This window comes from Semicossyphus pulcher, unplaced genomic scaffold (genome assembly GCF_022749685.1).
Source record: "Semicossyphus pulcher isolate SPU_LCO1_2020_fin unplaced genomic scaffold, fSemPul1.0.p SCAF_15, whole genome shotgun sequence".
Lineage (NCBI taxonomy): Eukaryota > Metazoa > Chordata > Actinopteri > Labriformes > Labridae > Semicossyphus > Semicossyphus pulcher.
Window position 1 is genome coordinate 3219482 of NW_027211659.1, and position 26005 is coordinate 3245486.

Sequence of the window (26005 nt, forward strand, 5' to 3'; positions counted from 1 at the left end):
AAAATGTTTATTCCAGGACTCTCTCTCAAACTTTTTTTTAGTCAAATTATTTATCTGTTTTAATTTTTGGAAGTAAATTAAATAGGAACCTCGAGAAAATGTCCTTCTTTTCAATTCAACATATATAAATGCTATTTACATAAATAAATTCTGTGTATTCAACAACTGCAAGAGAGATTATGTTGATGTAGGAAAATGCAGCGAATTAAATTGGGATTTGACAGGATTTGTGTTTGTCAAAATAAATAGCCATCATAAACTGACAGTGTACTGAAAATAATTATTTTTTATATCAAAATATGTAAAATTCATATTTATGAAATTAAAATGTGGCGGTCTCATCCACATTATAGTAAAAGTAAGTAAGTAAGTATAGTAAGTCATGTATTTGGTATAGCCCTGTCACAATAAAGTTGACACCACATGTTCATGTTTTTATAGACTAAAAGCTTTAGTATGAGCTTAATATTAATATTAATTTGATTAATATGAGCATCAATATAATGGTGCAAAAAGGTAAATGAATGCTAAAGGTAATGTTTGTCAATATGTATGGATAGTAAGAAAAGAGCCAATTAATATTTGAAGAGCAAAAATATTCATGGCATGACAGGGCCCTTCGGTGGTTAGTGGGGCCTTACCCACACGTGTTGTCCATAGAGCAAGAATAGTCTCTGACTTCTACATATCCATGAAAGACAGACACATGCAAAGAGCCACAAATCATAAATTTCCCCTGACCTATAAAACATTAATTCATTGAAAATTCATCATTCTGCTGCTCAGAAATGATGAAGTTGCTGCTGCTGCAATCATTATTCACGTATCATAATGTAAAAATTCAGACAAACCTTTTTTAAACTGCTGGAGGAACTAAAACTAAACGCCTCACTCTCCTCCCTTTTGTTCCTCAGGTAGAAATAAATCTACATTTTTGCTTCACTTAAATCATGAATGTATTCCCCAAATTGATTTAACGTCTTTGTTAATTGCCAAATCATTTAATTGACCAGTTGTTTTAGCACGTTTGTTACACTGTGCATTCCTGGTAAATATTAAAAAATGTGTGCATGTAAAAGTGCTTATAGTTTGAATTTATAATTTAAAAATAAAAAACAGCTTGAGTCTAAAAAAACAGCCACCACACAGTAATAATAATGTTTTACCTTTGCAGACTCTATTTTCTGTGCTGTAAAAAATAGCTGCTGCTGGTGGGCAGAATACACAACAACAACAACAGTAGCTTCAGAGATTTCTTTAATATGAAAACTGTTCATTTTCTATCCTGCAGTGCTGAAGGTGTGTGTTTGTTTTCACATGTCTACCGGGTGTGCAGTGCGTCAGCACAGCAAAGCAATGCGTAAGCAGAAGCACTGACTCACTTATTCTAGTTTGGGGGGCAGCTGTGTGCTAGATAAATGAGCAAGTAAGCATATCATTTGTTTGCTCTGTTCTGTGTGATAGATATGTCCCTCCGTTTGAATCTCTCTTTCCTGCTGCTTTTGCTTTGCACAGGATGAGAATCAATGTAGTGTGGCACTTAGAAAACAGTTGCATTAAATTATACTTTTAATTCACTCTCTGTTTTAATCTGTCTTTGTTCTGGTGTTCCCTGCCCCCTGAAGGAGAAGATGTGGAAGGCCACCACCTCCATTTCTAGGAAAGCAAAAGACAATGACGCAGACACGTCTGTTATTTTGCTGGATGTCAAAGGTCAGTCACAATAATGGTGCTAATGATGGTGAGACCCCTTAGGAGAGGTCCAGTGATGAGTCTGCAAAAACTAACTTAGAAACACTTCACCAAGCAGCCCGTCAAATCAGATCAAGTCAGAAACAGAATCACAATTTGGCTCGGAGGGCTTATAGTCTGTACGCGGACAACACCATCTGTCCTTAGAGCCTCGATTGGGATGTGGAACAAATCCCCCCAAAAAACCTTTCACAGAGAAAAAAAGGAAGAGACATCAGGAAGCTACAGTTCAGGGAAAGTTAAAGGAACACTACTAAGCTTGTTTAACACTTAAAATAACCTTTTGTTTTTGTTTACCTCTTGTGGACATATGATTTATGACACAAGGAAAGTCGGACTGACAGTGACAAAGTTGTTTGTCCGACACAAGAACATCTTTTGCATCCTGTGTCCTACCAACAGTAAATATTTGTCCCTTATAAAATTCACCTCAATTCCTCCCTACCTCTTACAGAGTACCTTTAGTCCCCTGGAATTAACCACATCTTTACCATAGGTGACAAAACAAGTTCCTTGGGGTTTATTTTGGAAGGCAAAGAAAAACAACCTATTTTGTTGGGATGTTTGATCAAACTTGTTTGCCTGCCATTCTGATCAGATTTACCTATGTGAAGTATATGCTTATAGTCCCAATCCAATACTTGCTTTACCCTATATATTATAGCTGCACAGTGCACGCTTCCAGCCATCCATCATCTATACCGCTTATCCTGTTCCGGGTCCCAGAGGGATGGAACCAGCTGTCATTGGGCAGGAGGCGGGTTACACCCTGGACAGGTCACCAGGCAATCACAGGCTGACACACAGAGACATATACATCGTCTAATTAACATGAAGAGCATGCAAACTCCACACAGAAAGGCCCCCTATGTCCGAACTGGGATAATAATATTAAAAGAGTGCTGCACGGTGATGCAGTGGTTAGCACCGGAGGCGAGAGGGCTCCTAGCTTGAATCCCAATTAGAACGTAGTCGGCCTTTCTGTGTGGAGTCTGCATGTTCTCCCCGTGCATGCGTGGGCTCACTCCGGGTACTCCGACTTCCTCCCACAGTCCAAAGACATGCTCGTTGCTGACTCTAAATTGCCCGTAGGTGTGAGTGTGAGTGTGAGCGTTGTCTGTCTCTGTGTGTCAGCCCTGTGATTGACTGGAGATCAGTCCAGGTGTAACCTCGCCTCTCGCACAAGTACAGCTGGGATTGGCTCCAGGCCCCCTGCGACCCTGATGATGGATGGGTGGATGGATAGATGCTAGACGATATCAAAGCAAACAATCACAATCACAAACCAACTTTGCGCAGCATTGGTATTCATTCGTTTTTAACTAAATAAAAGCATCCTCGAGTGTTTGCTTGAGTTACCTGAGTTACCTATCAAACAAAGGGTCAGGCTTCGATGTTTAAAGCTGCTACCGACCAGTTTAAAAATGCAGCTACTGGCCCGAACACTGCCTTCGAGATTGGATAGGGACATACAAATTAGTCATTTTTGCGAAGCTGTTTCGAAGGCCTGGTTGAAGCAAAGTTGGTCTTGCCCAAAGTTCACCCTGACTCCATGATTACTTCAAAAGTGTAGCCCTGATTTGGTGCTTAACAGCTGTAAGTAACTGAAAGAAAACAATAGATGCTTTACAATGTTCTCAGTCCCAGCAGGCCGAAGTCTATTTCAGTGCACACATCGGACCAGAGGGAGAGTGTGCACCTGGACAGAGCTTACACATAGAAAACGTGTCTTTGCCAACAGCATATCATTTGACCTCATACTCTGAACTAAGAGACATTTTTGCTCTGCTGGTGAAACTGAGCTATAAATACACAGGAAAAAGTTAATCCTCCTGGCGTTTTCTGCACATCTCTACATTTATCAGTAATCTGATAAACACATTATTAGGCACATCACATGCACTAATCTGCTCGTGTTTCACCTTGCTCACTGACATGACCCCTTTGGATTATCCAACCGTGCAGCCACATCCTGTCATATCATTTCTATTTTCAAACTTTTCTGAACTGCTACCAACCTTCCTCGAAATGCAAAAAACAAAATAGGCCAGTTGGATGAAATCTCAAACCCTCTACTTTGAAGTCCTTGAAAGGAAATACCTCAGCTCCTGTGTTGTTTCCTTACTGATGTGAAATAAGCAAACAAACAGCGCAGGAGCTGGCTCGGAGCTGAGAGCATACGTACAGCATCAGGTAACACAGCACAGTGTTTAATTACATCCCTGCTCAAAACGGCCCGGACTCAACTGTCCCTGCACGCGCTGCCAGATGTCTCGTTCTCATGACAGTTATTGTGATCCCCTCCACGCACACATACACGCACTCACATGCCATTGTCTTCAATATTAATGTGAGCTGGACCTTACCCTCTTTGACATGGCTTGATTCATGTGGGGATGAGACACAGATACTGAATAGTTGATGAGCTGCGAGAAAAAGAAAAGAAGTGAAGGGTTGGGGTGGGGGCAGGAATAGAGAGAGGCAGCAGGAGAGGGAGGGAGGGAGGGGAGCGAGCGAGCAGGAAGGCGGGTATCCACTCGCCTCGCTCCACACAGCCTCAATAAGCCCGGAGGTTGGGAGCCTTGATGGAAAATTACCTTGTGACCACGAGGGGAGGTCAGGACGGGTAGAGTCAGACTTCACTTGTCCCGAGAAGATAAAGCAGCAGCAGCAGCAGCAGCAGAGGGAGGATGGCCTGCGCGTTCGGCTGATCAGAGGGGACGAGGTCGGGCCATGGAGAAACTAAAAGGTCCCACCGTGGGATGCAGCAAAGCCACCTGTGGATGGAGAGCCCTGCTTCTCCCGCAGCTCAACCGGCAGTCGCTGTACGTGTACGGCAGCGAGATGGCCGTGGAGAAGGAGTGCCTCCGACAGCTCCAGAGCGGAGTCTTCGTCATCCACCCGTTCAGCCTCATGAGGTATTTAAATATATTTCATAATTCAGGTCAGACCTGTCCCGAGACTCCACCTCCACTTTGAGTCTGAATGTTTCTTTAAAAGTTAAGGAAGTTTCTGCAGGTGATGCAAACATCTTTTATATAATATTACAGCTGAAATGATTAGTGGAGCACTTGATTGAAAATTATTCATATTTAACTGAATATTTCTGAGTGTTTGCAACATTTTCTCACATTTTGCAGAGTCATCATAAATCTAGAGATTAACCTACTTACTTTTTGGAAGCGTACAGTGCAATTAGTATCAACACAAGGCAAAACAAATGCCAGAAATAGCTTGAAAAGCCTCATTTCCATCTTTAGTCCCTGGCCAAGGTGTTAAAAAGGCTACCTAAAAAAACATCAAAGAAAGAAACCAAAAAGCAGGGCATGCAGTTTAAAGACACAGGACACACGGCTGTGTATTAACAGTATAAGCAGTGGGGAGAGTAGTAAAACAAGCAGGACATATAGACAGAGAAAAAGGCTGCAGCCCGACTCCTTTTAATCTGCATTTTGCATTTCTTACTAGATTTAAGCATAAGTCAGCAAGACAATACAATTTGCAAATGTGTAAATAGCAAATGTACGTTGAAGTCTAAAGGGAGAATAGAAGATAGATGTGACTCTTGAAGTTCCTGATTATGAAGAGATTTTTAGAATATTACTCGGGGATTAGAAGGGATAAAAAGGGTGGATTTTGTGATTTTACAGATGGTTTGTTTTGCTTCATCGCGCAGCGTCGTTATTAATAGCTTGTAAGGTGATCACATGGAGTGCAAACAGAGAGGGAATGAAACAATCGAGGATCAGAGAGCAGAGAGTTATTTGAGCCTCGCAATCGAACCCCATGCTGCAAAGATGTGCAGTTATAGTATCGGGAGTGTGCATAAATCAGCTTTCCTTACCGACTCTCTAATGAGCCCTCCTGGCAAATGAACTGAGACTTTGCACAACAATCCTACATGGAAAACAAGATCTGAGCCGAGTCGCACATGCTCACATATGTTTGTTTTCTCCTGCAGGAGTTACTACATCATGTGCATGATGGCCATCACATTCCTGAACCTGATCGGGATTCCCATGGAGATAGCGTTTCTGGACGGGCACAGCGGGCTGGCGTGGGAAGGCTTTAACGTGTTTTCAGACACACTGTTCCTGATAGACGTGGCTCTGAATTTCCGTATGGGCATCATAGCAGAGGACAGCGAGGTGAGAGTGGCAGTACTCTATTTTCAGACACAATCTGGAGGACTATAATCCCCGCACAGACGAGCACATACAATCCATCTCTGCCCCATCTGTAATCTACTGAATACACGAAAGGCTAGATTAACAGACTCCCCTCCCGCAGCGCCTGGACATGGGCGAAATTGGCACCTGCTGTTTGATTTTATAACAGGGATTACGGTGTATTGGATGAATGAGGAGTATAACATTTCCGATTAAGAGTATATCCTCTTTGTTTTCATCTGCTCATGCTTTGGGACTTCTATCTTGCCAATCACAAGTAGCCCATCTGTGGTGTTTTTCTCTGACGGTGGTGTTTACTCTGTTCTGCACCAGCATCTGGTTTTGCCAGATTTATTTTCAGTCTGTTTCTGCTGCTCCGTTTGAAATATTTATGTATGTGCTTTGGCAACATTGTCAAATTAATATGGATCTCTTTTGAACACACTGCTACTCCACTGTCTGCCTTAATTTCTGGACAAACTCCCAAAATATTGGTTCAGTTCAAGTGTTAAATTATACATGTGGTCGTGACACGTGCTGCACCGCATCCTCATCCATCTGCTCATTCTGCTGCTCTCCTCTCGTTCGCAGGAAGCTATTCTGGACATCAAGCGGATCCGAGTCTGCTACCTGAGGACATGGTTCATACCGGACGTTATTGCTGCCTTCCCGATCGGCTACATCCTGCTGTTTGCGGTAATAATTAACAGACTGTTGAAGCAGCAAAAAGACAACAGAGTGCTGCTGTGTTTGTTTGTGGTTTATAATTAGAAACTTCTCCCAGAGCTGTAGAAAGTTGTTTTAAAGAGAAAAAGCATTCAAATAGTGATGACAAACTCATTAAATAAAACGAATGAAAGCAAAAGATTGAGCTTCTGTTTTTATTCTCCCAGGATTTACATTACAACAACGATGACAACCCGTCCAAGACCAACAAGATGATGAGGATCCTGATGTTTGTGAGGATCCTCAGCCTGATCCGACTCGCTCGAGTGTCACGACTCGTCAGATTCTTCAACGAGGTGGAGAAAGTAAGATCAAACGCCTCCTTAATCAATCAACCTTTCCACTGCCTGCAGAAACCTCATAACAGACCCTGCTCGGATAACAAAACAGATTTTTCACACGGATCAATGTCGCTTGTAGAACAAGGGCTGACACTTTACTCCAAGATCAATGATGCGGTTGTACAATTTGTTACAGAGACTTTAATTGCACGCTCCCAAACTTTTGTCTCAAACAACACAAGTCTGGAAGAAGAATGCGGCAGATAAGACCTCAAACTTACTAGGATGATGTGCAATTGAAATCTCATAATGAACAGATCTTGATTTTCAATCATTTAGGTTTTGTGGAATTTGTGTAGGCTGCACGGTGGTGCAGTGGTTAAGGCTGTCACCCCCCAAGCTAGAAGGTTCCTGGTTCAAATCCCGGTTCAGACGTAATGGGCCTTTCTAACGTGGGTACTCCGGCTTCCTCCCACAGTCCAAAGACATGCTGGTTCGGTTCATTGGTGACTCTAAATTGCCCGTAGGTGTGAATGTGAGTGTGAAAGGTTGCCACCGCTGCCCTGCACCAGTACTGCGCTCATACTTTCAGCCCCAGCATCCACCTGCAGGCTCCGGCTAGGTTTAAGATATTATGTCATCACTCCTGCGAGGAGTAGCCGAGACGCCAAACACAAGCTATGTTCTGCTGCTGCTATAAACATTTCAAACTATTACAAACGTGATAAACAAGGCACCTGTGCTCGGCCATTTGTGGTTTTCACGGTTTTCTTATTGTCTTTATCTTTCAGAGCTGAAGCTACTTTCAATGCCTGCCCCTAGATGGTCTTTTTAATGTATATATACCTTTTTAAAATACACAAATACCAGGAAAATAAACACAAACTCAACAATACTTACATTAAGACAAAAAACCACCAGGTCAGTGATGTCTTTATTGACCGAGGCCTCTTGAATGTCTCTTTTTTTATTGTTTTTTATTTAAAATTTGCAGGTTATATTTTCCACGTATTTATCTTGAACACAAGAAGCTGTCGAGGATTAACATAAGGGCACCTTACACTTCCAGTTAGCTGCTTTGTGTGTTGCTGAGCTTGTAACCGTAATAGGAAGCACAAGGTCACTGAGCACCTGAGGGGCGTTATTATGTCGACATTTTCCTTTGAAGAGTCGAAGCCATTACACTCGCCTCTGCCTTGTTTCAGTAATGATGTTATTATGATTTTTACAGAATAATTTGTCCTTATTAAACGCTGGTTTTCTTTGACCTCAGTAAGGTCGCGTCCTAGGAGTCAGGAGTGTATCAGAAAATATGAGCACTTTTTGTCCTGACCACATGAGATACTTCTAAAAAAGGCTTCAGAGAGGATATTTCTGATCCTAGGCCTGTAACTATGTGTCATATCGTCACATATTTTCTTGTCATCTCTTTCTGACAGGTTTCAAATGCAAACTTGGAGGTGGTCCGCCTCTTCTTCCGCGTCTTGTCTCTGTTCATGATGATTTTCCTGCTGTGTCACTGGAACGGCTGCATCCAGTACTTCGTCCCCATGCTGGAGGAGTTTCCCTCCGACTGCTGGGTCCGGAAGGAAAACCTGATGGTGAGACTCATTTCTCGAAATGTTAGACAACTTAAACTTTGGAAAAATAAGAGCGTACATGACGAGGGACAGTTTTATCAATCGATTTCAAGCAAAGGTACCACACTGCTCCAGCTTCTACCACAGACTTCAAGCATTTCTAGATGTAAACCCCATAAAATCTTTCTCTTTTGAAGGTCCAGATTTTAAAAAGCATTATTTAATGATGAAATAATTTCCACCAGAACGCCACAGTGATCGTGAAATACTCCTGGGGAGTCTTCCGAGCTCTCTCCCAGATGATCGCTCTCTCCTATGGCTCCATGGACGCACCAACAAGTGAGGAATATTGATTTTCTTTGCTATAATAAGCACAGGCGTCTCACATTCTCTGTCCGCTATACCATAAATACCCACCGTTTCACACTCGATGAGCTCGGATGTCGGTGTCTTGTTCCTCAGATTATGTGGAGATGTGGATCGTCATGGTCAGCATGGTGTCCGGTTGTCTCATGTACACCGTCCTTGTCGCTAACGCTACAACCATGATCGCTAACATCGACCCGGCCGCCAAGGAGTACAAGAGCAAGGTGCTTCATCATCATCAGTATCTCTTTATTATATTAGCATTGTTTATGAGATTTAATGAGCGAAAGAGATGAATATTTTTGTTCTTTTTGGCATATTTATTTAACAATCATGTCCTGGTGAGTCTTCAGAAAAGACAAAGACAAATATTTTGTTCCAAATATTCATCCTAAATTTTCCAAAATTATTTTTACCACTTTTAAGGCAAGGAAATTTAATCGCAACTGAAACTTGAACAGACATGAAAAAAGAGTCACTGTAAAATCCAGATTATAAAACGCAGTCTTTTTTGGGGGGTGTCCCCGAGGACAAAAGGTTTTCTACTTCTATTTATTAATAAAAATGTGTTTACAAGTTATCCCAACACTATTTCAATTTATTTTCATTCAAAACACAGGAATTATAGCCTTCCCTCTTTTCACCATGTCGAGTTCCCTACCATGCCGCACTGTTAGTTAGCGGTGCGGTGGTTTAGCCTACGGAGGATGGCAGCTGCTGTGGTGATCATGACGAAGCTTTAGCTCGATTATAGCGCCGTCGTCTGGGTAACGTAACACAATAAGATACCTCTGCATTTTATACTGGTGTATTGGTCGCACCAGTATATAGGACACAGCCCACGTTTCAGATGAAAAAAAACCCATTAAAAGTGCGTCTTGTACACCGACTTTTACAGTATTTTATATATATTTTTATACCTCTATCTATCAATCAATCAATTAATCAGACTTTATTTGTATAGCACTTTTCATACAAATAAAATGTAACACACAGTGCTTCACATAATACAAAGATGTGGAAAAACATTACCAAACGAAACCCATGTCCTCCAGCAGGGTCAGGGTTTGAGGTTGGGGTAGTGGAAGGCCCCGAAGGCAAACCCCCCCCCTTTCCCCCTTGTGCATCAGGATAATAATAAAAACAGGAACTTCTCGTTAAGTTATAGCGAGGAAACACCAGAGGCAGGATTGGAAATAGACAACAAATAAAATAAAAAATAAAATAAAATAAACATATACCAAGAAGTAAAACTGACTAAAATACATAAATAAATAGATAAATAAAGAAAGCTCAATTAAAAACCAGACTAAGAAGGTAAAATGTAATAAATAATTAAACAGATAAAAAGGAAAGCTCAGTTAAAAGACAGATAAAAAAAAAAAAATATATATATATATATATATATATATATATATATATATATATATATATATATATATATATATATATATATATAAATAAAAGGTAAAATACACTACATAGACAGATAAATAAATAAATAAATAAATAAATAAGGCTCAATTAAAGGCCAGACTACAAAAGTAGGTCTGTATACCAGTGACAGCCATGGCATTGGGCATGTTTTTAGATAATCCCTCCCTTATTGTAAACGTCTATCCATGTGCGAGAGGCGGGATACACCCTTGACTAATCGTCAGTCAATCACAGGGCTGACACACAGAGACAACCTTTCATGCTCACATTCACACTCACAGCTACGGGCAATTTAGCACCAACATCCACTTTCACTCGAAGATGAACTGTTTTTTGGTACTCAAAGGTCAAGGTCACTGTGACCTTTTCATAAAACGATTTTGGCCTCACACAGCACGGCGGTCTCTCTTCATTTCTGGACAAACTCCAAAAATATTGGTTCAGTTCAAGTGTTAAATTATACATGTGGTCGTGACACGTGCTGCACTGCATCCTCATCCATCCTTCTGCACAGCTTTCTGGAGTGTGGCCAGAATTTAGACTAGAGTTATGACAAAGTTTTAAATAATTGATCACATAATCAAGCAAAGCCCCAGGGGTCAGAGGTCACCTTCACTGTGAAATGATAAAACGTCATGAAAGACACACTTTTCTTGCCTTTATGCCCATCCTTCTTTTGTGGAGGCAGAAGCTCGGGGACGACTTGAGCGAGTTTGAACACACCACATCACAGTCGATTAGAAGACAAGCTCGCAAAGATTGTAAACAGTCGCATTTTCTGTAGACAAATCCTGAAAACATTGTGACTCTCCTCAGATGAGTCGTCTGGAGCACTACATGGCCTTCATGAAGCTCCCACCAGAGCTGTGCCTTCGTATCAACAACTACTACCAGGCTCGCTACGGAGGGAAGTGGTTTCAAGAGAAGGACGTCATGGACACGGTGTCGTCAGCGCTCAAAGAGGTACGGCTGCGGTTCATCTGTTTGTCGTGTTGTTGCTGTGCTTATCTTACTTATTTGTTTCTGCTTTCTAGTCTTTAATTCGTTGCACATTTTGATTTCTTTCAGCAAATCCTGGTGGTGATGTGCAGCCGACTGCTTCGAAAGGTGCCCATGTTTCAGAACAGAGATGAAAACTTTATCAACGCCGTCCTCCCCAAACTGGAGTACGAGGTTTTCCTGGAGGGAGACGACATCGTACGACAGCATGTACCGGGTGACCGCATGTTCTTCATCGACCACGGCCAGGTCCTCTTCGAGACCGACTCCTACGAGAGGGAACTGTGTGACGGAGACTATTTTGGAGGTGAGTTGGATGTCCTTTTTTTAACTGAATATCTAGAAGAGGGGGTATTATGCTGTTTCACATTTTAAGACATATATATAATGTTACAATGTTGGGTGTCCAGACTAAACGTCCCCAGGCTTCTCAGCTCAGTCTGCAGGTAGACTTTTTTCTACACGCTGCACTTTGAGACCGTCAGTGCCCGGTCCGTTCTGCACAGGCGGGTACTTATTCCTGCCCAATTTGTACCTCGCATGTGTGAACATTTGACGGCACTATGTAATAACATATAAAACAGACAATACTTACTCTCTAATCAATTTGAATCTGCCAACACACCGACACAACTCTCTCGAGCGACGCATGCGTGGAACAAATCGGACAGTGTCGTTAAACAGGTTAAATTCTGCGCATGTGCTGACTTTTGCCCAAGTGCAGAACGGATCAGGCAGTCGGGACGGATCGGGTACTGACCATAGACTGTATAAAAAAATGGACGACATGACAGCTCCCTAAAAGTGAAGCCAAAACATTTCGAGCGCCCCCTGCTGACTGGCTGCAGTATAGGTCATAAAGCCCGCCTCCTCCATGTTAACAGGTGCGACATGGGTCAAACTATAAAATCAAAATACACGCCCGATAAATTTTTCTCAAACATGGTTTCTGTCATTACATATATTATATCTATATATACAGTCGTTGGTACTGACAGTAACATCACAAAGTGCAGCCTCAGCAGGCTTCGGAGAGCTGGCCAATCAAAAGAAAGCGGGCTTGTAGGGGCGGGGTTTCTTAAAGGGACAGAGCTGACTGAGTCGTTTCAGGCAGGGGCTGTATGAGGGCCTGCACAGAGCACCAGTGTGAGAAAAGACACTGTAAATTATGCTAAGCTACTCCACAGGTATCAGAGAGGGAAATATGAATCTTTAAGTGATTTGAAAAGTGATTTAAAGACAGCAATATGAACAGAAATTGGAGTGGGGGAGGAAAAGGAAGACATCAGGAAAATTAAGAGAAAGTCGAATCCCAGAAGTTGTTTTAAATATTTTCTCACAAAGTTTTCAGCCAAATTAACTGACAAACATTTAGGTACACAATGCATGCAGGGTTTTCTACTGGGCAGGCATACTCTGGGAGTCTGAGGGATTGTTATAAACGGTTGTATATTGCAGGGGTCGTGTATTGGAGAGCATACATACGCTACTGTCTCTCTTATGGAGATCATGCCAAACCTCATGTAGAAATCTGTCTTTATTTCTGTCGAACAAAACAGTCGGATAATCCACAGACTGTAGAACATTTTTATTTCACTGAAGTCCAGCTTGCTCGGTGGATTATCTACAGTAACGGGGATAATATTTCTAGGAAAAGATGCTGCTGCTGTCATTTTTCGGTGCTGCGAGCAACTCGCGCACATCCTGCAAGAGGTCTGTGATCCCGGTATTAGTATCCCGTTTTTGTGGGTAAGAGCAGCTTTTGCAAGAGGCTTTTATGAGTAAATACAGGGGAAATAATAAAGCTTGAGCATCTGCCATGTGGACATAAAGCATAATAAGAAATTGCGTTTTGATTTACCACTGTGAAATCTAAAAAACGGATCCATCCTGTTGGGTTTAGATGTTTTTGGCAGGTTAAATATGATTTTAAAGTTTCCAAATGCATTTCCGTTGCTCAGCATTCGTCACATCTGCTTTTATTTCTTTGAATTTGTGAGCAAGAAGCATTTTTAAAAGTAAACTGAATGAATCTCTCTTTTCCAATTTGGGGGATTTATTTAATTCTCAGGCTTTAAGCAGGAACAGGTCTTAATCTTTCTGGCAGCGAACTTCAGCAGCGTTTAGAGCTAAGCAGGCTTCCCGAAACAACTCAGCTGAGTCTGCTGAATTAATTTGGGATTAATTGTCAGATCTCATCCCCGTCACTCATTAACCACGCCTTTGTGGTTCCCCCTGTGTGCACAACAGAGACATGCGTGCTGACCAAAGGCAAACATCTGGCCACAGTGAAGGCCCTGACGGACTGCCAGTGCTTCTCCCTGTCCTGTGACGACTTTCAGGAGACGCTGGAGGGCTTCCCAGATGTCAAGAAGGACTTGGAAAAACTGGTTCAGCTCAACTCAGACAGTGGGCTTGTGTAAGAGCAAAAACATTTCTTGTACAATTCTTTTTATAATGTATGCAAACGGACTTATATGGACATTTCCTGGCAACTCTTGTGATGGACAGTAAGAGTGCGGACGATTCCTTCTGTGGACACGAGTTGGACACTTACCCGAGGATGAGCTGGATAGTTTAAGAGAATAATGAGTATATATATTTATTTTTTGGGCATTATTCTGTATTCTTATTCATCAGTTATCAGCAATAAACAAAGACCTCAGCAGTAAAACCTTTCATCTCTGCCTCCTTGTTGCGTTTAGCTTCCTTGTTTCAAAGGTTAAACTTTTCATATAATAAGAAACGTTGGGCAAACATAAAGGGAAACTCTGGTTTCAAATGTGGGCTTTATTTTTATTCTTTTAACGGGAGTATTAATCAAAGTCAGTAATTTTACTTAAGCATGTTTTAAATGAAGTAAAGTAATTCATTACATTTGTACATCTGTTACTGAGTACAATATTTATGTAAGCATATTATGAGCTAGAAAGAAAAACTGATTTGGACCAGACACCAAACAAATGCATCGCATCAAAAACAGGCCAATCAGATCAAAGTGTTATGCATCGCGTCCAAACAGCGGTGCCGGTTGATTTTCACTGAGTCCAAAGTCAAGACAGAGAGCTGGACGAATAACGTGAGTGAACCATGGGACAGAAAAGAGTTCCGAGGAAACACCACCTTTGACACAGACTGAAGGAAGTTTAAGGTTTAACCAGAAACAGCCGTTATCAGTCGCTCTCTTCAAAGCCACCAGACTCCATTAACAAAAACAGTGATTTTACTTGCACACTACAAGACTTGCTGGTCTACTGCTGCCTCCTTAGTTTGGAACTGAAACCCTAACCCTTTAAAACACCACACAATAACACTAACAAACTAACTGATCTAGGCAGCGGTAGACCGTCAGCAACTCCAGTGTTATGCAAGGTAAAATGTTTTAGTCAGTGGAGTCTGGTGGGTTTGAAGAGAGCTGCTGTTTCTGGTTAAGCAAAGGATCTTACTCTTTAATGAAAGGTCCATCTCTCGCCAAAGCATGTAAACATACATCGCAGGTTTGAATAACAAAGTTTCATTTTATTTCATTTGCATAGGATGCATGTGTACGGTTGGCAAAATTAGTTTATGATAAAAATCAGCGGGGCGGGAAAGTAACTAAGTAACTTTTACTTTAAATACTGTGAGCTACTTTTTACTTTTTACTTGAGTACAATTTCAGTCAAGTAACAGTACTTCTACTTGAGTAGAATATTTCAGTGCTCTTCTGCCCTCCTGCTTTTAACCATCTGAAAAACAACAATGTATTCATCAAGAAAGTTTCTCAGATCTAGGAACCAGCAAACATTGCTTACATCAAAGCAAACTTCTCCACCATGGCTTGGATACGACCCACGCTTATATAAACTTGAATTCAGCTTCAAAATAAGGGGGAAAGTTAGTTTTTTTTTTTTACTATTATTACACAAGACATGTTAATTCCACTGTGAAATCAACAAAAATAAAGCCAATCCTGTAATATGCTTATGAAACAGCTGTGTGAGGGAACAGCAGGACGTTTTCGCTCCCTTTCTCTCATCAAAACACACACGCGATGCCCCGAGGCGAGCCGGTGTTTTTACTCATAGATTTAATTGGAGGTTGGTTAAGGGGATGTTGCACCATGTGGACGGACACACCAGCTTCCATGTGAATGAGGGCTGTCCTTTTCTTTGGACATCTCCTCATCCTTCTCAACTTCCCATAGCCGGTTGGAGCATCACCTCAAAGAAGCCCGTCATAGTTCCCATCGGGGGTCTTCAGAGTGTTTGCTGCTGCCTCCTCAGGGGTTGCATGGCTTTGCACAGTCTCGTGGAGCTGCTGCTGAACATCCTCCTCCGTCTGCACAGCCTCCTGGTAAAGGGAACCTGCCTACTTTGGAGTTGCACCCAAAAAATACATTAATTCTGAACTTTTTATCCATTTGCATTCAAGAAAAACAACAACAACAAGATGGAGGACGCCTTGGTTGGAGCTGTGTGTTTGTTGTATGTTTGTAATGGAGTTGGAAAGGAGGATATAATGCTGTATTGTCTCTAGCAGCACACTAACCATCTAGGATTTTGCAGACCACACAGAACATACAAGTGTTTCCAAATCTCATCATTACAGAAGGAGAGAGGCTGGCTAAGACTGTTTTGGCTCATTCTCTTAAACTAAAGTGAACACTTGGCCCTGTGGGACTGTCCGACTTCCTCTCCTTCCTCAAAATAAACCCAGCAGATGTCACAAACTCTTTGTAAAGACAGAGAGCAATGCAAGGTTATCCAATGGTAGTGCACACATGGAGCCTGTGTTGGGGATGTTTTCAGCAGATTTAGAGGAATGAAAATAATTGGGTACACAGTTATTGTAGTTCAGTTTTGTTTTTGTTTTGTGTATGGATTTTGTCTGATTTACTTGTCTGATTTATTTTTGGTTGTTCTTGTGCGAGCAGAAGAGGAGAAGCAGGCAGGACAAACATTTTCATATATAAGAAGTTCTTGAATGCTTAAGAAATATAGTTGTGGGTCCATCCATCCATTTTCCTCTGCTTATCCGGGGTCGGGTCGCGATGGCAGACGTCCCTCCCCATTTTCCAGCTCCTCCTGGGGGATCCCGAGGCGTTCCCAGGCTAGTTGCGATATATAATCCCTCCAGCGGGCTCTGGGTCTCCCCTGGAGTCTTCTCCCAGTTGGGGATAGCATAGACTAGTTGTGGGTCTTGTGGATCTTCGACTCAAAATAGTCAGGGTCTCCAGTCTGGACTGTATATAAGGAGTAAACGTAGGCATAGTGACATCACCCATTGGCGTATAAACCCGTTTTTTGAAGTTTGCCGCCATCTTTGTTTTTTGGATCCAGACGTGACCATATTTGGACGTGAGGGTTGATCTGAATTAAGTCTCTATCCTGGTTGAAAGGCCTCAGTAGTTCTGACTCTTCAGTCACAGGTTAAGTTAATGTAATATTAATTTGAATGCTGATTTTATCTCAAGTAAGCTTTCACCAAAATGCTCTTATGGGGAAAAAAACAGTCGGCTCCGTTGAGTATGTTTTACTTTAACTGAAAGCTTAAGTGTCCACTAACACCACTTTTTGTGTCGGCAGTGCCCACAACCTCAATTTCAGAGCTCGTCTCGCCAGCGTTTACTGTTGCTAGGTTACGAAGTTTTCTAGTGGCACTTCCGCTTCCCTCGGTAGTGATCATCAATTCTGTTTTAAATTGCTCTGTATGCTTAATATTACTTTTATTCAAGGATATTTTACAAAGAAAACATGACAACAGTGTAAATCGTGTCCTGGTGTTAGCAGCTCTACACCTGGAAATTGTACTCTCGAACAACAACAAAGTTGACCTCTGAAGTCCCGCCCCTTCTTGATTTTGATTGGTCGATGAGGGAGAAGTGCGCTGTGGATGCTGAGTGCTGAAAACCCTGAACTACATGTATAGAAAATAGGTGTTGCCAGCGCAAAAAAACACTGTTAGTGGATCCTAATAAGGCCTTTGTCAAGATGCAATGGTAGCAACTGCAATCAACTGGCCAATCGCAGGTAGCCACGCCCAAAAGCAAACCCTGTTTTATTATCTATTTAACTCCAAATGTGACCATAATATATCAAATATACATCATGCTGTATTAAAGACGACTTCAAACAAGCAATTTAGACCTTAAACATGTTGAGTAAATGTTGACTGAGGTAATACATTAACCAAGAATTTGAGTGGTTATGTTTGCAACCACTAAAGTCCAGAAACTCCTCTGCATAGGCTTCACAACTGAAACCAAGAGGCTGCGTCCACTTCTTATATTCAGTCTATGATGTGGACACATCATTTAAACGGGGATAATGATACTAGTTTAAAAAGTTGCTGTGCCTTTACTGCTGCCTTAACCCAAAGATTTCTCAGCTCATTGCACAAAACCGAGTTAGCCTGTGAAACTGATTATCGTATCATTTCTCTGTGATCGGCTCTGACTGCACAGTGAGGGCAGATTAAGCCATTCCTCGCGCCTCAGCGGAAGCACTCGGCTCGTATACCACTCAGTGCATTTATGCAAATCAGGTCGACGCCGTGCAAACAAGTCCTTGAAAGGAGCGTTACACAAACAAATCAGTCGTTCAGCAGCAATTTCAGGCTGAAATTACTTCAGCAATAAGGCTTATCCACGAGGACTGCCTCCCTCACACCCTAAAGCCCCTTGATGAGGGACTCTGGTGTTTAATGATTTAAACTGCCCTTAACACTATCTTCAATATAGAGTTTAAAAAGGGGTAAAACAAAGGTCAAGCAAGCAAATATGTTTAAAAGATTCATATTTTTCGCTCTGTTTCTTCTCACAGTGGACAGTCATTATGGACGTCTTGCTGAGGGGCGTTTGGACAGATGGACTACTTGACACATGACTTTTAATTTGAAATAATGACCAGAAACAGGAAAGAAAACTCTTTGAACCCCATGCAAAAAGGGGAATATGTGCACTTCTTTGTGGCTTAAACGTATAGTTCTGTATTATTGTTTCACAGAGAACACATTATTCAGTTTAATTTTTAGTTTAAAGCCGTCCCAGCGCTCTGTTGTAGCTCCTCTTTGTGGATAAAAAGCCGTTTGTTCCCGTACACACACAGTGTATGAGAAAGGGAATTTGCCAAGTCAGCTCACAAGTAAAAGACAGTAGAAGGTCACAGCTCTGCTAAATTAAATATTCAGTCTATTTTCGTACCAAAAGATAGATGCAGCCTGCATCATCCCCCCACGGGATCCCAATGTTTTTCTGTCAAATGTATCTTTTTGGTCTGGAAGCTGAATATTTAATCCCGTACAGCTGAGATGCTCGCTGATTTTTCTTCTTACAAACTTGTCCTCGGGGAGATCAACTCTATTTGCATTATTTTAATGAACAGACTTCTAAATTAATTACTCGTAAATCTTGGCTCTGATGTTATGAAGAATATATAATGACACGTCAGTTGCACTTCAGTTGTGGTTTTCAGTGTTTGTGAAAACGACTTCTCCTTCTCCTTTGTGTTACTTTTTCTTTCTCTGTGTGTGTGTACGTTTCTGCACAGGAGGATGTTAGATTGCTGTGTCACCTCAGACCTCCCCCGGCTGCGGTTAAGCAGGGGTGCGTGCTTCTGTATAATGACTTGTAAAATAAGAGAAAATGAAACTTTAATGACGCCCTCAGGGAGACAATTTGAACACAAAGACCCGACCTACACCTTCAGCAACCTTGACACAGAACTCTGTCAGCTCACAGTGCTTAGGTTGCATCTCAGTGTCAGACGGTTGTGGAGAGCTGTCAGCTGCCTCTCCAGACGGTAGTCGTGTACGTACTGCTGGAAAACATCCATCTCCTTCTTGGTGAAGTCTGTCTCCTGAAACAAGCAGGGTTAAGATTAGTTTCTCTTAAGTTAAAGGGGTCAAAGGTCAAATTATATTACTAAAAAGCTGGTATTTAGCACTCCAAATAGTCTAAACCTGGTATTAACATGTGGTTTTCGCGATCGGATCACAAGTGTACAGCCTTAAAGGAGAAGTATTTTGGGTTTTTTTAAACCTGGGCCCTTTTTTTTTTTTTTTTTTTTACAAATTTGGGTGTCGAAATGACTCCTAACTTTTGGAATGGGTCCAGTAGATGTCCTCCCTCGTACAGGTGTGAACACATCCAAGACGGATTGAGGACGCTTTCAGATCCAATCGCTCACCACGTACGGAGGTGGTCTGGGACGCATTTATCCACATACGTCTGGCAGTGTGTACACACGTTTGTCCTGGGCCACATTAAGCCCCTCCCACTCTCTCCCTATCCACGGCAATGATGACGTTTGACTTAAGACACACAAACTATGAAGTTTGATTTTGTCTTTGTGGTTGTTTAGCATCTCTCTCTTGTTAATTTGTGCCTCTTTGTGATTGTTGATTATGCTTTGTGGTTATTTTGTGTCTTTGTGCTGTTTTTCTGCATTTTGCATTGGGCTCATTTTGTGTCTATTTGTAGTTTAATTTTGCTCATTTTGTAGTCGTTTCACGTCTCTTTCTGCTCATTTTGTTTCTGAGTCCTTTGTTTTCATGTTGCATTACATTCACAGCTGCTGAAAGATAATTTTCTCTGCGATTAAAGCTATAATCACACCAACACTTTACTATTCATGCACTGCTCAAATTAAGTTGTTTGTCAGAATTAAAACACTTACATTTATTAAGATATATGATTTCGTTTCATTTGATGCATTTAAAGGACAGTGGTTCCTAAAATCTTAAGTGTGTATAAAGGTACTGTGTTGCTAGAAGTTTGCTTCTCCATCATAATTGCGTCCTACTTATGATGCTCCATGGTACATCTTGTGTTTTCAAACCGTTTTTAAAAGTGTTAATGAGAAAACTTGAAAATCTATCAGAAACTTTCACCCTGCTGTTCCATCTTTCCCCTGAATGTCAGCTGTTTGTGCATAAAGTTAGCCATGTTTGCGAATGAAAACATTCAACACACTTAACCTGAATGACCCAGGAGGATGTGTTATGTTTCTCCCTGTACTAGCACAGATAAACACTGTGTGAAGCGCCAGCAGTTCCTATTCAAAATTTTAAATAATAAAACAGCAAATAAAAGGCTTAAGCCTGTTTGTGCTTAGTCTGGTGGAACCACCCAGATGCTCCAGTCATACATCTGGTCACATATCTACATTTACATAACACGCTTAGCATGATGAGTTCAGCCACAGTCACGCATCATTTTGTGAAACCTGACGGAGAGCGTGTTATTCCTCAAGGTCAGCTGTGCCTTCAGAGCCTTTCATCATGTTTATAAAACCACCGCATTTATTGCTGAGCAGAACAGTGTAATCTGGAGTGTTGAAGGGAGAGTTTTCCACTCACACTAGGTGCTCAGAACAAACTAGCATGGCATCAATCTTTAATTCTAACAAAATTTTTGCATCAGGAGAATGAATAAAAGATTCAACTGTTCATACTTTTTGGGGCAAATGTAGTAAGTGAGAATAAGAGGCCCACTGATGTATCAGCAAAATAATCAGTAGATAAGGACCGATCACAGCATGTTTAACGATGTCAAACTTATTGAATTAACATAATACATAGAAACTTTGCTTGGGTTGATTTAGAAATGGTGTCATCATATAGGTTGTCCACCTGGAAAACAGGTCGATTTTTCTTGTTCAAAATTGAAAAGGTATTTTTTTTTATTACCATTAAATATAGCCAGATGAAACAGAGGTAAACAGAAAAAAACCCCCCATTTTGTTATCGCTTTTTACTCCACTCAATTCTCTCTCTATATAATAACCATATCACCAAGATTGTACTTTGCCTATCTAGCATTGCACTCCTTTAAAATTGAAAGGCTTAAGAATGTTAATTTAAAACAAAGTTAATGCAGCAGAATCAAGATTCAAGAGTCATTGTTTGTCCACACATTCTTCTTCCTTGCCAAAACCTGGCGGCACCTAAATTCTTAACAATGTCAACTGACTAGAGACAATTTGAGCTGAGATTAGGGAATATTAATTGCAGATCAAAGCATAGCAAATCTTAACCTGAACAGAGGTCAGTTTATCTGACCTCTGTAGAACTGACCAACAGCTCCATCTTCTGGTAGGGCCTCTTTGTTTCACCTAAAATAAGGAATACCTTTCCTTGTTATTTTTCAAACAAAAACCTGCATTTAAAATGGAGGTAAACTATATTAGTATTAACCAATATTAGGGCCCCTGAAAATTCCAGATATGATCAAACTGCACTAAAATTCTAATTATTTGCATTGAAGTCTGCATTCTGCAGAAACACAAAAGGTGATGATTGCAAGAACGCACATCTTCTTTGTGTCTTTTAAATAATCCACAATAAGTCGTTAAAACTGTAAACTAATTAAAGTGAAACAGCACGTTGTAAGAAACGATACTTTATCTCAAACATTTTTGTTTTGTGAAATAAAAAAGCTAACGTAAAGACGGGGGCGCCAAATAAACAATAAAGGAAGACGAACACCTAAAACCCAAGAAGAAGAAGCAGCTTCCGGTTGGAGCCGGAAGAGGCGCCAAAATCGAAAAGTTTTTTTCCAGAGGAGAGAACGGACAGAAGATAAACAAACCGCCCGTTCAGTGGTGTACCTGAAGGAATTGGTTTGAATGCATATTTACATAATTTAGACACTTATCTGAAAATGGACCCGACGGCACGGTTCTTCACCAAGCTGAGAAAGCTGGCGGTGACTCTGGAATCAGAAACTACCAAGCTACAGCAAGACTTTGAAAACCGTAATAACGACGACGATGATGACAGCGGTGAGTGACACGGACAAGCAAGACTATTTTTCGCCCCCTCTAAAGTATAAAACATTTAATTTGTGTGTATATGTCAATACGAGGTTCTTCTTATTTCAGAAACCACAGTGAGAGCGATGCGAGCTTATCACGAAGTGAATTGTGACGTCGGGAACCTAAAGGTACGGTAGGAAAACTATACCAAACCCTAGTCATTTTTCTGACATTTTAAGCTTCCTTTAACTGAACAGTAAAACGGGTACATTTTATTGATCGATACTTAGTGAGAATACACTTAACACTACAGTGTTCATAATGTTACATTTGCTGTTATTTTGTGTAGTTGTATTTTTAATTACTGTATGTTAACATGAGGGTTGTGGCAGTTGGTGGATTCAAACACTCTTGACAATTAAAGCCGACATTTTACTAGAATAATCAGATTAACTAGCTTCCACCCTAACGTCTACCATAAGGTCTTTAGTAAGATCATTGCATGAAACACAAAATATACAGATTTTTAAATGGGGTTTGGTATGGACTGCAATTTCTGCAGCAGAAATCAAAATAGTATTATACTAATTCACATTTTGTATAATTAAGCGTTTATAAAGAATGTGAATGTTTTTTCAGCCTGTTCACAACACACTGTACTATGTTTGTAACACACTAGTTTAGTGAAGTTAATTATGTCTTTAAATACTATATAAATCTGTGGGTCTGATAATATTTGAGAGCAGCCTACTGATCTAATCCACTCTGTCCTCATACAGGGGCAGATCCAGGGACAGTTGGCTCAGCAGAAAGCCCAGGAGAACGAGGTGAGCAGCTTCATTAAGGCCTGTAGAGTGATGGAGCAGAGGGTCACTCAGGACATCCAGACACTAAAAGGACACTGGGAAAAGTACGGATACCAAGCTCCCAGAGACACCCAGAAACCAACCAGTAAGTAATGTCTGCAGCTGTAATGGTGGGGGTCAAACGTAATTAACCTGTTGTGAAAGTAATTTTGTCTGTAAAGTTTATGGATACATTTATATTAACTGATTTACTGCAGTGCATGGACAGTTATTTCATCTATGGTTCCTAAATAAGAGGACACAAGATGAACTCAAAATGTCTTTCACAGAGGCCAAATGTCAGGAGTCAGAGGCCGAAGATGAAGTAGGAGAGGAGGATGAACCTAACTCAGCAGAAGGAGAAGAAGGAAGCCAGGAGGTGGCTGGAGGTGATCACTCTGCATCGCCATCGAATGCTGGACCTCCACCTCTCCCTGGTGTGCTGCGAACCCCGCAGCTCTCTGACTTTGGCCTGTCTGAGATGCAGCTAAAGAGAGCGCTGGCTGGGACGGAGTGGTGCGCTGAAGTGCCCCCTATGCCAGAGATGAGCCTCCCTCACCCCACACTCAGCACGCCTGCACCTCCACCAATGCCCTTAACTCCTAAATGTGCCCTGCGGATGGATGACGATGAGCTACAGACACCACAGATGCATGACTTTGGCATTTCAGAGCACACCATGTGTCTGAACAATGACTTCACCATGGATCTGTCCCGGAAGAACATAACAAAGCCCCAAAGGTACAGAGAGATAATGAGCATTAGATCATGTTACAGTGTTGACTTTTATTGACCTCTACTGGCAACACAGAGGATTATCAGGAATACTGCTAGAGTTTATCGTCACTGCTTATTACTGCTTTTTGAATGTCCTCCTCTTTAACAGACCATTACAAGACATACCTGCACCGCCAGCGAACTCTCTGATGGAAAGTTTGCAGACAAAAGGTAGGAAACTTTTACATCTTCTTCCTTCTAACCACCTTACCTTAACTATTATCTTTGACTGAGCTTACCGTCTGTATTTCCTATCGAGGGTATCACATTTGTATGACATTGTTCTTGATGCCTTTAGCAAACAAGCTGGAGTCCCCAGAGCCACCTGTATTTAGCACCCTGGGATTCAAGATCAAAAAGACAAACAGTCACTGCACCCCGTCTGCTCAAGGCAGTGCTGACCCAGAGTCCCCCGCCCGTCCTGAAATCCTCCCTACCACCCCAGAGGTGCCAGCGTTTCAAACCCCATACATGAACCGACTTGCCAGCAACAAAAAGGTAAAAAGAATTGATAATATTTTCTAAATATTTAACTGTCTTCAAAATAGTTGTAGCCTATAATAGTGTAATAAAAATATCCTCATCCAGTCTCCAGCTCAGAGTTTGTGCCTGTCTGTATGTGTTCTCAGAGTGCACGGCAGATTGAACCCATCCACATGCAAGCAGATGACGACAGCCACACCTTCGAACTTCTAACAACTCCTCCTAACAGAGCAACCGGCTCCAAACGCAACTGGGAATACAATGTTCCAGAGATATCCATTGTGGGTGCAGAGGAAAAGCAGATGCCAGAGATGCCGAACCTGGAGTCTCTTTTAGGAAATACTTTGCAAACTGTAAGACCAAAAGAAAGTTAATTTTTAGCCACAGGTCACACTGACTGCTGGATCCCAAGTGTGCGCAGTGTGGTTACCTTGGGTTTACAGTTATTTAATTTAATTTGAGGTATTCTGGATATGTATTTGTTGTCATTGTTTACTGACAAGATATTTTACCAGTTGCTGAAAAGGTGCTTTACATTACATTGGGCAACAAAGTGGCCATGTCAATGATGGTTTTGCAATGAAATATGGACTCCATACTTGAAGATAGCTTTAATGTTTGCCTGATTTTTTTTTTATCTGTCTCGTGTTTACCTCCAGAGAAGTGCAAAAATGCAGAAGACGATAAGTGAGCATAAAAAGGTGACCAAGCCCACTGTCAACAGTCTGGAGCTGGACGGACCCACCCAAGAGTTCAGCCTGGGGACGCCTCGCATCAGGATGGACTACCAAGAGCCCAGCACCCCGGAGATGCCAGACCTCAGCTCTGTTACACAAGACATCTGTAAAGTATGTTTATTCCCTTTAACAGTCGATTGTACAGCCAAACCTGCTGCTGTGTTTTATTACAGACATTGTGTAGATTAAGATTTTTATTTTATTTTGAAGCTGTTGTCTGCAGCTCAGACGAAGAAGACTGCCATGGCGGTTGTGAACCCAAATGTCAGGTCGGAAAAAGATAAAACCAGGTAACTCACAAAACCAGTTGCAGTATGTCAAATTCCATCCTTCTTGATGCATTTATTTAAGCTTTTCTGATGTCACTGATGCCTTTGGTAAGATTTAATTATAATATGTCCTCTTCATTCAGTCCTCGTCCCAAAGCTCTGAGTCTGTCTTCGGTGTCAGAGAGCGAGTTCCAGAGTTTACCGAGCTACCTGAGGCAGATGACTCTTCACAGCCTCAACCAGGCCGTCCAAAGCATCAACCAATATGCAGATGAGTGTCGAGGTCAGTACAACTTATGATCAATAAATGAAAGTTTTGGGACTTGCAGCGGTTTGATGCGTATAACCATTCATTGTTCTTTGGTGCCCTCTGCAGGAGAAAAGACAGAGTTTCAGATGGAGGAGCTGAGGAAGATTACCAATGTTGGAACCAGGACCCCTGTATACATCCTCTGTCTCACCGAGCTCAAGAGGCTGAAACATGTAGGAGGAGCCAGAAACACATCAGTGTACAAACTGATCACACACAACTAAAGGTTGCTTGGATACATTACACAACCAAATGTACTCTCATCTTCACTCACAAAGAACTGTTAAAGAGATGCTGGTCTCTGGCTGCCTCTTATGCTTCTATAAAATTTCACTACCTGAAAAGAAATGCTTCACAAAAGAAATAAGGACTAATGAACGACTTTTTAATCTTTGGAATATGGATTGTAAATATTTGGGATGTGTGGCTAGTCAATAACTTAGACTTCTGTTGCTTCTTTGTAGTTTTATACTGACTTGTAAATAATAAAATAACATATTACTGCTCCAATTATAGAAATAATCTCTTTTATTAACTT

At 41.4% G+C, this 26005-nt stretch overlaps 2 protein-coding genes across 2 annotated transcripts; both read left to right on the plus strand.

Annotated features, from left to right (window-relative positions):
• The first annotated feature begins 4595 nt into the window (after nucleotides 1-4595).
• Nucleotides 4596-13902, plus strand: hcn5 (hyperpolarization activated cyclic nucleotide-gated potassium channel 5). The gene is made up of 10 exons (XM_069663743.1): nucleotides 4596-4670; nucleotides 5714-5900; nucleotides 6513-6617; nucleotides 6815-6952; nucleotides 8368-8529; nucleotides 8754-8847; nucleotides 8971-9098; nucleotides 11128-11274; nucleotides 11380-11617; nucleotides 13561-13902. Exons 1-10 carry the CDS (start codon nucleotides 4597-4599, stop codon nucleotides 13731-13733), a joined length of 1446 nt encoding a protein of 481 aa, XP_069519844.1. The 5' UTR covers nucleotide 4596; the 3' UTR covers nucleotides 13734-13902.
• A 7979-nt stretch (nucleotides 13903-21881) lies between these two features.
• On the plus strand, nucleotides 21882-25948 carry ska3 (spindle and kinetochore associated complex subunit 3). The gene is made up of 11 exons (XM_069663679.1): nucleotides 21882-22073; nucleotides 22173-22234; nucleotides 22826-22997; nucleotides 23182-23632; nucleotides 23778-23839; nucleotides 23967-24166; nucleotides 24298-24504; nucleotides 24811-24999; nucleotides 25099-25178; nucleotides 25301-25440; nucleotides 25534-25948. Exons 1-11 carry the CDS (start codon nucleotides 21953-21955, stop codon nucleotides 25689-25691), a joined length of 1842 nt encoding a protein of 613 aa, XP_069519780.1. The 5' UTR covers nucleotides 21882-21952; the 3' UTR covers nucleotides 25692-25948.
• Nucleotides 25949-26005: the final 57 nt, after the last annotated feature.

Bases quoted from the DNA above. Each gene is read 5' to 3' on its own strand.
- hcn5 (XM_069663743.1), top strand. From the start codon at position 4,597: ATGGCCGTGGAGAAGGAGTGCCTCCGACAGCTCCAGAGCGGAGTCTTC. The intron at 4,671-5,713 runs GTATTTAAATAT...TTTCTCCTGCAG, and splicing joins CACCCGTTCAGCCTCATGAG to GAGTTACTACATCATGTGCA. The intron at 11,275-11,379 runs GTACGGCTGCGG...GATTTCTTTCAG, and splicing joins TGTCGTCAGCGCTCAAAGAG to CAAATCCTGGTGGTGATGTG.
- ska3 (XM_069663679.1), top strand. From the start codon at position 21,953: ATGGACCCGACGGCACGGTTCTTCACCAAGCTGAGAAAGCTGGCGGTG. The intron at 22,998-23,181 runs GTAAGTAATGTC...TGTCTTTCACAG, and splicing joins AGACACCCAGAAACCAACCA to AGGCCAAATGTCAGGAGTCA. The intron at 24,505-24,810 runs GTAAGACCAAAA...GTTTACCTCCAG, and splicing joins TAGGAAATACTTTGCAAACT to AGAAGTGCAAAAATGCAGAA.